Source organism: Heteronotia binoei, chromosome 13 (assembly GCF_032191835.1).
Source record: "Heteronotia binoei isolate CCM8104 ecotype False Entrance Well chromosome 13, APGP_CSIRO_Hbin_v1, whole genome shotgun sequence".
In the NCBI taxonomy this organism is placed as follows: Eukaryota; Metazoa; Chordata; class Lepidosauria; order Squamata; family Gekkonidae; genus Heteronotia; species Heteronotia binoei.
This window is the reverse complement of record NC_083235.1, coordinates 58,587,914-58,600,873: the sequence shown is the minus strand read 5'-3', so window position 1 is coordinate 58,600,873 and position 12,960 is coordinate 58,587,914. Positions and strand designations below refer to the sequence as shown.

Genomic DNA, 12,960 nt, shown 5'->3' with positions numbered 1-12,960 from the left:
ATGGGACCAATGCCACAGGGAGGGGCTCGAAACACTCTATAACCCCTCAAAAGAACAGCAGTCTAGCTTGCTTCCCCCGAGCCCTGCCACCATAAGCCTCAAGGGGGCTCATTTTGCGGCATCTCCCGGCAGGAGGGTGGCACCCGCACGGGACACATATCAAATGAAAGAGGGGGCGCAGGGCTATCAGAAACAGCCGGCGGAGGGAGTCGGGAGCCCACCCCACTGGGGGATCCACACCCCGAAAGTGATGAAGGTGGCGCAGATAGAGCCAACAGAGCCAACAGGACAAAATAAATAGGCTGCATTATGCAGCACAGTTGAGAAAGTGCCTTATCCCATATACTGATGAAGTATATACAGGATTTGAGAACAAAATTGTTTCCGGCGGTGATATTTGGGGGATTTTTGGGGACGTCACAGGAAGTGCTGTGAAGTCACTTCCTGTTTCCGGCGATGCCATTTGGGGGAAATGATGTCACAGGAAGTGATGTCACTTCCTGCTTCCGGCAGGTGGCGCGGGGGAAATGATGTCACAGGAAGTGATGTCACTTCCCGTTTCCGGCAGGTGGCGTGGGGGAAATGATGTCACAGGAAGTGATGTCACTTCCTGTTTCCGGCGGTGGTATGACGTCGCCGGAAGTGACGTCGCCGGAAGTGACGTCACTTCCTGTTTCCGGCGGCGCGCGCGCGCACTCCTACCTTCCCCCCCCCAAGGTGTCCCTGGCTGGCCTTCAGACATTATGGCCACCCTAGGGTGAATACAACCTTATCTAAAACTTTTTTTAATTTAAATTTTTGATCGCCCTTCCCATAGGTGGGCTCAGGGCAGTTCACAGCAATTTACATTTCAGAAACAGGTAAAACCAATTTTAAAACAACCCAGTAAAAACATCCAGTTCCCTGAAATCAATATGGCATCAAGTCTGAGTGGCACCACTGTCTCACGGGGGGAGTGAGAGCAGAAGTGGGAGTGCCAGATGTAAACCATAGCTGTCTTCAACCAAATACCTGGTGGAACATCTCTGCCTTGCAGGGCCTGTGGAATGGTAATAATGGAAATTGGTAGAGACTTCCACCACGTTGGGGCCAGTGGAGAAAGCCCTGGCTGAAGTCAAGGACAGATGGATCTCTCTTGGGCCAGGGGCCACCAGCAGATGTTGGTCACTAGAGCACAAGGCCCTCTTGGAGGTATACCAGGAGAGGCAGTTCCAAAGGTACATGGGTCCATGACCAGTATGGGTTTTAAAGGTTAATACCAGCACCTTGAATCTGATCCAGTATTCCATCAGAAGTCAGTGTAGCTCTCACAGCACAGGAGAGATGTGAGCTGTGTGTGGGGTCCCCAGGAGGACCTGAGCCACAGCATTCTGCACCAGTTAGAGTTTCTGGGTCAGTTTCAAGAGCAGGCCTACATAGAGCAAGTTACAGTAATCAAGCCTGGAGGTGACCGTTGCATGGATAACAGTGGCCAGATTGGGGCGAGACAGGTATGGATCCAGCTGCCTGACTTATGTAGATGGTGAAACAATGAACAAGCAGGGACACGGAGAAAGACTAAGCAACCAGAAAAAACACCAGAAAAAACATATCTCCCTTATTCAATAAAAACAATGTACTTAATTACACAAACACATGAGGAATACACAAAACACTAGTAATGCATATGGCAAGAAAGTCAAAATGCTGTAACACACATACTGTTGCCAATAAATACAATTGTCAAAAATTGCATGAACCAAACCACCAAGGTCCAATACAATTCCAGGATTCCAAGGAATATGTGAGCAATATTCAAGAACAGTATGAATATAAATTCTCCAAAGGTGCATAAAGTGGGTTCTCAGTGGAATTTTGATCGTTATTCTTTATCAAGAGATGCGCATGTAAACAACTAAAGCCTTTGCACTGAGGTTCTCAAGACTATGCATCGTTCAGAATATTTTGATGCTTCTTATATCAGGAGCCCTGCAGCCTCTATAACAATGGTTGCCCTCTTTGATCCGAGTTTCAATAGGAAACTCTCAGAAGGGCCTCAAGAAGCCATGCAAATCAGTCTGCAAATCAGGGTTGCATCACCCTGTTTCCCACTCTTGCAGACGTCAAGATATCCTGTAAGTGTAACCCTCTCTAAGAAATGGCCAACCCATGGCAAGAGAGATGATGAAAAGTCTCCATATAAATACATATGCTCCAGTTTTCTGTACAAAATCTAAAGCGCGATTTGGTATAGAAGCTGAATGGCCCTCTGTTTGTCATGATGAGAAGTGAGGCATCAGCATGAGGTACTGAATTCCTTAGTGATATGTATGTGGCTAACTACACTAGAGAGACAGGCAATGTAGTAAGTGGTACACTAACAGAATTCACAATCTCTGTCACAGACCTGACACTAGCGTATTTGAAATTTGAACTCTGTTTTCTGTTCAAATTGTATACTTTTTAATGATGAGTTAATCATTTAATTTTAACTAGGGCAAAATGATGTATGTTTCCAATCCATGTTTATAGTCAGTATTTCTAAGAGTTTCTAAGAGCACACATAAAAATAACAAATTGCTCTTTAATCTCTCTCCTAAAGCACTGCAGGTTATTACTTATTCCTTGACTGGAAATTGTGACATTGGTTCTAATCAGTTGCAGTAGCAGTGGCGTGACTGCACAGCTGCTGGAACATGTGGTCATCTAGGGTTTCTGAGCCTCAGAGTTCTGTTAGTGTAGCGGGGAACATTTGTGAATTGAGCCTTTGATCTGTAATCTATGATGTCTCTTTAAAAGCCTGAAACAAATATTCTCAATCAGTTTTTAATTACATTTTTGTTCCATTTATCACAACAATTCAATCAAACTAACTTCACCTAACTGTTAATTACACAGTACTGAACTAAAATGATAACAAACTAAAAGTCAGGTTTCATTGCAGCTTTTATTGGTTTAACTTTAAATGGAAGCAAACAGGCTGAAACCTGTCCAAATGCCTAGTTTTATAATACAATGATCTTTACAGTTTTTTGCCATTTTATTTTCTTAGAACAGTAGTGCTGAGCAGTTTTACTCAACTTTACTGGGGGCTGTTTAGAAGGCTTCCAAAGAATGTGAATAATCAGACATAAAAGTTCAATTTATTTTTCCAGTGCATAGCACACTTTGAAACAAAGGGAATGTGGATAACAAGATGTTTTTAGGTAGATGGGGTTTTAAAAGTAGGGTTTACTAATATTATTTATAATCTATAAAGATTTATTTTCTCATCCTACATTGGGATATTTTATAGCAGGTGTGGCCAAACTGTGGCTTGGAAGCCACATGTGGCTTTTTCACACATATTGTATGGCTCTCCAAGCCCCTTTTGCCGTGTCAGCTGGCTTGGGGAGTCTATCTGCCTTCCTTCCTGCCTGCCTGTCTGTCTTGTGGCTCTCAGAGATCTGACATTTATTCTATGTGGCTCTTACATTAGACAAGTGTGGCCACCCCTGCTTTATAGCCATAATGTAAATTAAAAGAAACAATTAGAACAAGGTAAAATGTATAAACATTAAAAAGTTATGTAAGTGGGTCAAATTTGTAGACTCTTTAATGTATCATTACATTAGCTGTTAGGGCTAAAAGGCTCCTGAATTGAAACTTAGTTCCTCCTTTTACTCAGGGACACCTGGATTGAAGAGAGCTGGTGGTAGTATTTCATAATGGGTAGGCATTGTTAGGTTTGCCCTTCTAATCAGAATACCTTCAATAATGTGGAACATCCTAAACTTTTTAGGGTTTGTAGAATCTTTCGGGCTCAAGTGCCATGTGCTGCGGAGAACATCCTTAGTGGCGTTGCAGCAGGAGCAGGCGCTCTGACCTTCTTGGCTGCTGTGCATTGAGTGGGGCCAGGGCTGCTGGAGAGCTGCTATTTCTAGGCTGGAGGGGGTGTGGTGAAAGGGCAATTGGTTTGTTGATGTGCCCATTGTTTGGTGGGGCTTCCTGGAAGGGTAGTGATAAGGAAACTGGCTGTTGAATGTGACCATTGTTCTGTGTTAATTGCTGGGAGGGTTGGAAGGGGTGTGAAGATAAGGAAGATGGTTGTTGACTGTGCTGATTGTTCTGTGTAATGTGCTGGTTGTTCTGTGACTTTCTGCAATTTATAGTCTGTAGGGTGTGTTGCAGAGCTGGGTACCAAGATTGGTGGATGAAAATGCCTTCTTCCTTTCTGTTAAAATTGTGCTGGTGTTTGTAAATCTCAATAGCTTCTCTGTTCAGGCGGGTATGATAATGTGAGACCGTAGAAAGGACTTCAGGTATTTTCTAACACAGACCTGGCAACCCTAGAACCTCCCAGCTCTGGTCTGAGATCCTAAGTCTGTATATATTCCTTTCCTTTCATATATGTCCATCAGGAATGATATTTAAGAGAGATTTAATTGAACCAAAGATAAGAAGGAAAGGCAGATTTTAAAATGCAGTTCAGTACAACAAAGCTTACAAACAAGCATTTAAAAATTCCTGGTGGAAATGGTCATGTTCGTATCGTTAACATTTGCACTGTTTTCTGCTGCTAGTGAGAACAACATCTTCTCATTTATTCATTTAAATATTTATATCCATGTGGTTCAAGTTAAAACATTTTCAGTTTAAAAGCAAATACAAAATAACAAACCCCAAATCTCTCTTCCCTTCTCCCTTAAAACATGAATGCCAATTTTAGACTCCCTCAAAAGCCCTGGAAACAGGCAGGCCTTGCACCATCTCCAAAAGATCTCGAAGAAGGAACCCCCCACACCTCTTAAGGGAACTTATTCCACAGAGCCGGAGCCATGATGGAAAAGACCTGGGCTCTGGGTGATGCCAGACAGGCCACCCAAACTGGTGGGATAACCAACAGATGGCTGTTTGATTACCGTAGCTGGTGCACAGAGACACATGTAAAATTACTCATTAGTTGAGTAATTTTATTACTTCATTTATACTGTGCTGTTTAAGGGGAACAGGATATCAGATAATTGTTCCACAAACACTGGGCATTCAGTTTGGGCTGGATGTGGAGAAATCCCATGGAGGCGCAAGACAAGCCCTTGGTGATGGAGTGTCCATTTCTCACAGGGACCTGGTGGTCTCATAATGAGATGACATTTTATTGCATTTAAATAATAAATAAATATCTTTATTGCATTAGCAAAATATTGCCATAGCAACCAACCAAATACAACAATAAGATAAAAGGGAACGGAGAGATAACACAAGGCAGCATCCAGTACCTCATTCCATACTACGATAAGAAATCATACAATCCTAAAGTATCTAGAATAAAATGTCAATAAAAATGTTAAAACCTAAAAATCTATACATTCTAAACTTTTAGAACCTTAACAATCTACATTTAATTGTTAGTAATTTTCTGGTTTGATCCAAGGGAGAGTCCACCTGCATCTTTTGCTGCATAGCCCCTTGAAGTCCCTCGGGGAGGGACGGTGGCTCAGTGGTAGAGCATCTGCTTGGGAAGCAGAAGGTCCCAGGTTCAATCCCTGGCATCTCCAAAAAAGGGTCCAGGCAAATAGGTGTGAAAAACCTCAGCTTGAAACCCTGGAGAGCCGCTGCCAGTCTGAGAAGACAATACTGACTTTGATGGACCAAAGGTCTGATTCAGTATAAGGCAGCTTCATATGTTCATATGTTCAAGTATAGAGTGCCCTCAAGGCAACACCCTGCATTTATGAGCAGCACTTTCAAAAAGTTTTATTAACTGATCTGAATCATGATTAGAAGATGCTTTCGTCTCTATTAGAATGAAAACCAGCCTTCTCCAGGATGAGCTTGTCACCTTTTGCTAGAATTATGGATAACATAAGACTTGCAGTGCAGTCTCTGTGGTAAATATTAAGACAGCAGTGAAAATTTAATGAGAACAGCAAGGTTAACTTCAAAAGTGGCCATTAAATTTAAAGCTAGAGTGAGCACAAGAAATAAAGTAAATAAATAAAATTGTCTCGTATCTTAAGCAGATGGCACATTTTTCATGAAGCTTTTGTGCTGGCTAAATTTTTCAAAGGCTGAGCATCAGTTCTACAGTTTTAAATATAAAGTCAGCTACTGTCTGTTCTGAGGGATAATATGTTTTATGATTACCTTTGCTTTTTGCCTCGAAATGGGTTACCTTACAGAGTGACATTTGTAGATGTTGACCACAATAATGAACAGAATTAGGAGAGCTCAAGCCTTTGATTTTCTGTGGTCTTAAGTGCACATAGATTTGTGCCGAGTTGAGACCAAGGGGTATAATGCTAAACTATATAATTATATATAAGATGTAGTATATGTTCCAGAGTGATAGCCATGTTACACTGTGTCAACAAAAACTATAGATATACATGAGGTACCTCAGAGACTAGCAGACACTGTGCCACAAAAGCTTATTCTGCAATAAATCTAGAAGAATCTGCAATAAATCCAGAAGAACCGGGCACTGAATCAATGACTAAAATACAGCATATCTAAATTCAATTGTGTATAATTCTGTTTACACTCATTATACCCTTCCCTGCTTTCAAAACAGAATGATGTTTAGAACTTTTGAATCTTACATTGTCATGGAGAGTTTTATTTTGAATATATTGGGCTGGATCCTGCTATTTTGTTCCACTGGTACCTGCTCATTCCTCCAGCACAGCACAAGGATCCTTCTGCCATCAAAGCATTTTGCATCAGAAAGAAGGGTCTTTGCATCAGAGGAATGCTCAGGTGCTAACGGAATGAAATAGTAAGAGGCAACCTATTGTTTGTAGATCATTTTCAGCCTGTTGAAGGAGTGGAATTGATAGAATTTTGGCTGCTGTTCATAGTTCACCATTCTCAGTATTCTTAGGGTAGGAGTAGTTTCTGCTGTATTCAAGTAAATTCCAGTATTGCTTAATTTTCCGTGTATATTTTCCTATTAAAATGTATTTGTCCTTAGAACATTCCAGAAACAGAGAGATTGACTTGTCAAATCCCATTTCATATATTTCTATATATAATAAGTGTAGATTTGAACTTGGATCTCCTATTCCAGCATTCGGTCCATTGTATTGTACTAGTTGTGGTTGAAATCTCATAAAGGCAACATTTGTTCATAAGGAGATACACTGCCAGCCTATTGGAATTTTAATAGTTATCATGACATTGTGGCAGCACTGGGAGATTTTTACCATTCTCTTTATATTGCTTGTTGTCTGTGCTCTTACTTTACAATGATAAGTATCAATGAGAAGCAACTATTACGAGGAGGTTCACTGGGACAGGAGTAGAAGAGGCACCTGAAAAAGCATATGAATATACAGGATTTCAGCAATGTGTATACACTGATGTATAATGACATTTCTAGGAATTTGATATACCACAATGCTAAAGTAATTGACCCACTATACAACTTGCATAAAGCAATGTGTCGTAGCAGTTCAAGTAAGCTAGTCTCATAATTAAAGACAAGGTTATATTTTTGCACAACAAATTTCATTAGACTTCTAATATGCTCATGTATTGTATCTTTCCCCAGGCAAGCTTGGGACCTCGCTGTGGATATTTGTCTATCTCAGTTGCCTACCATTATAGAGGAAGGAACTGCTTTCAGGGTAAGATACTTATGGGATGTTTGAAATACATCTGTGGGGCCAGCTAGTATCCACATCGCTATAAACTTCGTTTTCACATTCATTTTTGTCTTTGTATACCAAAAGATACAGATAGTTCTTATTAATTGCAAGCTACTAATTGTCCATTTCTGATGAAACTGAGCCTGCAGTTGGATGGAATGGTTCTAGCAAGAGATGTAAGTTGCTAAGAACAGTGGTTATATAAGGCTGATTATGATACAAAGTCCATATGTCCACCACGCGGACTTTCTATCGGATGTTCACTAAGAGTTCAGACCTTCATTCCCAGACATGCACAGGCCCAGTTTGGACTGAGAACTGATGTGCATGTGGAGCAGTATCTTAAGCCTGTCCCCACTCAAGCAACGTAACAACCTGAAATGGCCCTGAAGAGCCACTGTTTGTCCCATTTTCTAAACTTGCAAGTACTGATAGCTACACATAAGGATGTCGTAACATATGAATTGACACTAGGTGTGTAGAAGGATGGGTGCTGTATCCTCCTCCCTTAGTCAAGAACCAAGGACTGTTCACACAATGGGCAAAAAGGCTGGTCTTTGATGGGTATTTCAGCAACTTGGACAGATCACAGAGTGTATGTATTTTTCCTTGACCTGAAACAGGAAAGTCTTAAGGAGTAGTCCCTGACCTGAATAGTCCAGCCTAGTCCAATCTCGTCAGATCTCATAAGCTAAGCAAGGTTAGCCCTGGCAAGTATGTGGATGGGAGACCACCATGGAATGCCAGGGTCATGACACATAGGGAGGCAATGGCAAACCACCTCTGAATGGCTCTTGCCTTGAAAATCCTATGGGGTTACCATAAGTCAGTTGTGACTTGACAGCATTTTCCACCACCACCACCATCACCCCCTAGATTGGGGGCTAGTGCTGCAGTTGTATTTATGTCAGTTTTTAGTGTGTGATTGTTGCCTCCATCAGTGAGTGGAGCCAGGGGATCATATTGCTTTTGGTAAGGGTGATGAGTACTCATAAGTCTCTGGTTCAGAGGACTGTTGGCTGCTGGGTTTAGGTTGTCATCAGGACACTGGCCCAGTGTAGATAGAAGACCTTACTGATCTCAAAGTGAAGTTTGCCCACAATGGAAAAATATCCTAAATTTGACTTACCTTCACTTTAATGTTACATTTTGTTGCGGAGAAGTATCAAGTACACTCATTTTCCACTAACAAAAGACTGCAAGTGCAATTGGGGGCAGGGGGTGCCATTTTGGACACAGAGGGGTCTGAAGAGTAGCTAATACACATTTCTTTTGGACCCCTGTATATATATTTGTTCAATAAAATGCAGAGCATCTCATAATTGAACTGAGTACATGCTTCTTTTTACTGCTATCTGCAGCAGAGATTTGCATATTCTCATTCTGGAAATTAATTGCCTTTTGAAATAACAGAGTAAGACAATGATGGGTATGCATACAAAGCCATACAGCCATAGTATGTTCATGTTGCTGAGAAAGCAGTGTGGAATGCTTAATTTAATTCACATTAATTTTTGGAATGAAAGAAAAAAAATAAAAATGTGTTATTTATTCTTTCAGGCTAAGTGTGCTTCATAGGCTATTTGTGGACAGAACCATTTAAATTATGGTTCTTTTACAGGCATTCGCCTACTTGATGAAGACATTGATAGGGTCTGGCCTGAACTCCATTAAAGATGTTTGAGAAAATAAAACACTGCGTTTCTATCTAAAGCTGTTTTTGACTGCATAAACCGTTATTTTCTAGTATGTGAGGAAGAGGATTAAACATACTCCATCACTTCTTCAGTCTAAAAGGACCCTCCAAAACCAGTTTTTCCATAAGCATAGTTGGCCATTAATGGTCAAATTTGACCTTCAGAAGCATAGCTAGATTCTTTTTCTTGCTGTCCTAGGCAAACTTGGACACTATAATGTCAGACTGGTATGTTTAAAAATGCACCTTTCACTAAAGAAAAAAAAGATATTGGAATCTCAGAGTCTCACAGCGGCTCACAATCTCCTTTATCTTCCTTCCCCACAACAGACATCCTGTGAGGTGGGTGGGGCTGAAAGAGCTCTCACAGAAGCTGCCCTTTCAAGGACAACTCTTGGGAGAGCTATGGCTAACCCAAGGCCATTCCAGCAGCTACAAGAGGAGTGGGGAATCAAACCCGGTTCTCCCAGATAAGAGTCTGCACACTTAACCACTACACCAAACTGGCTCTCACTGCTATAAATAAAAAGAGGCGGAGCCAGTTTTAATTCCAAAATAGGAATGTGGGTGATGTGTTCAAAACCTTTTCCCCAGCTGATGCTTCTTTCCTGGTAGCCTCTCTTCCCTGGCACTTCTCTCTTTGCTGAGCTTGCTAGCAGTGTTGCTGGTTGATTGAGCAGAGAACAAAAAGAGACAGATTATAGAGATAGTGGTTATGGACAGTAGAAGACTTCTGCCCTCCCTTGTTGACATGTTAAAAATGCACCCTATTCTGGATAACTGGGATCAGAGTTGATTCAGATATAGGCATGAACTTAAGAAGGCCTAGGAAGGCAAGTTTACCTATGCTTTATCAGATCATCTAATTTCTGGCAAGAGGTACACCTAAGCAATATTTTTGCTTCATTGTGGGTATAGCACACAAGTAATACCATTAGGGATTTTTTGTTTCCATTTTACGATTTTATTTCAAAATATGTATTTGTATCTTAAACATAAATAGCTATACCTTACATTACTGCTACATAGATAATTAAAGGAGACCTGTTACATGAGCTCATAAAAGTATCTTAAACAAAGATAAGCAGGTCACTGGCAGTAAGCCCTTTCTAAAAAATTCCCAATCAATTCAGTTTCTCATATTTATAGTTTTTTAAAATAATCTTTTAACTAAGGATGGGCACAAACCTCCCCCACAACCCTAAATTCATCATGAAAATTGCCAGGTTGTGGTGCACACCCAACCCTATCCACGGCCCCCCTACAGGCCCTCCATGTGGTTTTTCAGAGGTTTTGGGGGCTCATGGTGGGAAGCAAGGGGCGGAGGCTTGCATCCATTTTCACTTAACAGCAGGACTGGTGCACCCATCTGCTGTTCACTCCTCCCTCTGCTTCCAAGGGATCACTGAAATTACTTGTGGGCTCTGTTGGGCAGTCCAGTTTGAACAAGGTTGCTCAGCAGAGTCCCAGTCAAATGGAAAGATGGGCAATGGTGGCTCAGTGGTAGAGCATCTGCTTTGGAAGCAGAAGGTCCCAGGTTCAATCCCTGGCATCTCCAAAAAAGGGTCCAGGCAAATAGGTGTGAAAAACCTCAGCTTGAGACCCTGGAGAGCTGCTGCCAGTCTGAGAAGACAATACGGACCAAGTGTCTGATTCAGTATAAGGCAGCTTCATATGTTCATATATGTTCAATGCAATTTTTAAAATAAAACATAAAAAAGCACAAGGATCACAGCAGAAACTAAAAATATAAAATGCTCTTAGCCTGGATAAACAATGAAATGATGTTGCAAGCTTCTCCGCTCCCCAGCCCTGGGTATACTCAGATGGGCAATGGCTCTCCAGTGTAATATCTCCCTTTGGCTGTGGGTTCCCAGGTTAGAGTACTCACTAGGCACCAGTTTGAGCCAGAGACAAGCTGCCTCAAAGCATCAATCCTTTATTTGCAAGGACACAAGTCCAGGAAGCAACAGCTTCAGCTAGCTATAACAACACTGAAAAGTGAAGCTGATTTCCACTCCATTGAAATAAACTGCATCACAGACAAAGTTGCAAGGAAAATGTAGAATGGATTTTCCATTAAGGTCTCTGGGCCCTATCTTTCTGGACACAGAGATCTTAATGGGAAATCCACTCCACATTTCCTTTGCAGCTTTGTTTCCTGCTGCAGCCAGTAAAGACAAGGCAGAAAGAGCAGGGAACTTCAGCGGCCTCAGAGCTTCAAAGGGTGAGGACAGGAGGGGAAGCAGGGGGGCGGAAAAGCCCCACATGCCTGATTAAAGCCCTGGGTGGGGTGTTTCTGACCCGTGGGCTGGACATTTGATACCCCTGCGTTGGGCTGTTTCTAATCTACAAAAGAAAGAGTCCATGGCACAGAGTGGTAAGCTGCAGTATTGCAGTCCAAGCTGTGCTCACAACCTGAGTTCAATCCTGGTGGAAGCTGGGTTCAGGTAGCTGGCTCAAAGTTGATTCAGCCTTCCATCCTTGGTAAAATGAGTACCCAGCTTGCTGGAGGTAAAGTGTAGATGACTGGGGAAGGCAATGGCAAACCACCCCATAAAAAGTCTGCCATGAAAACATCATGATGCAACGTCACCCCAGAGTTGGAAATGACTGGTGCTTGCACAGGGGACTACCTTTACCTTTAATCTACAAAAAAGGACAAGCTATTGTGTTACTCCTTTGTTTCTTACCCCTCTCCAAAGCTATTCTATTCTGGATCCTTAGACTCCAGAGATCCAGTTTGGTGTAGTGGTTAAGTGTGCGGCCTCTTATCTGGGAGAACCGGATTTGATTCCCCACTCCTCCACTTGCACCTGCTGGAATGGCCTTGGGTCAGCCATAGCTCTGGCAGAGGTTGTCCTTGAAAGGGCAGCTGCTGTGAGAGCCCTCTCCAGCCCCACCCACCTCACAGGGTGTCTGTTGTGGGGGAGGAAGGGAAAGGAGATTGTGAGCCGCTCTGAGACTCTTCGGAGTGGAGGGCGGGATATAAATCCAATATCATCTTCTTCCTCCTTTTTTCGTATGTTTAGCTGAGAGGCTGCACTAGCTCTGTTTTGATGTGCAGGAACATCCTCCATGATCTTTTTGGTCAGGACCCACAGTGTTCCCCTATATTTCTGACCATATCTGTGATAAACCCAGGTTTCCCCCTGCTATGTGGTTGAGGCAGATTTGTGTTTAAAGATACAAGTCTGCCACAATCACGTTTTATTTGATTCTCAGTCTAGGTTATTTTTAAATGGTATATCCAGAGCTTTTTTTGTAGCAGGAACTCCTTTGCATATTAGGCACACACGCCTTATGTAGCCAATCCTCCTAGAGCTTACAGTAGGCCCTGTACTGAGAGCCCTGTAAGCTCTTGGAGGATTGGCTACATCAGGGGTGTGTGGCCTAATATGCAAAGGAGTTCCCGCTACAACCCCCCCCCCCTGGATATATCTAATTATTTAGCCACAGTATACTTTGTGGTTGATTTATCAGCTGATAAATTTGATTCATTAATGACAAATTGCCACTACATCCATTTAGCCATATTTAAGCAACACATCATTCTAAGTCAAGGTCTTGCTGTGACTATTCCTTTCTTGTGGTGCTTCCTGCCATTTATTTTGACTGTGCCATGCTTCAATGCTGGGAATGATTTGTATATAGTTG

General features: G+C 42.1%; 1 protein-coding gene and 1 non-coding gene across 4 annotated transcripts in view; both read left to right on the top strand.

Annotated features, from left to right (window-relative positions):
- The window catches only part of RPTOR (regulatory associated protein of MTOR complex 1), a 538,471-nt gene that overhangs the window by 340,258 nt on the left and 185,253 nt on the right, over positions 1-12,960 (top strand). For all 3 annotated transcript variants that reach the window (XM_060251925.1, XM_060251924.1, XM_060251923.1), the window contains exon 10: positions 7,511-7,586. In XM_060251925.1, the coding sequence (XP_060107908.1) occupies positions 7,511-7,586 (76 nt within the window). The remainder of the gene's footprint in view (positions 1-7,510; positions 7,587-12,960) is intronic.
- On the top strand, positions 10,795-10,861 carry TRNAP-UGG (transfer RNA proline (anticodon UGG)). The gene has a single exon. It is a non-coding gene; the product is annotated as a tRNA-Pro (tRNA).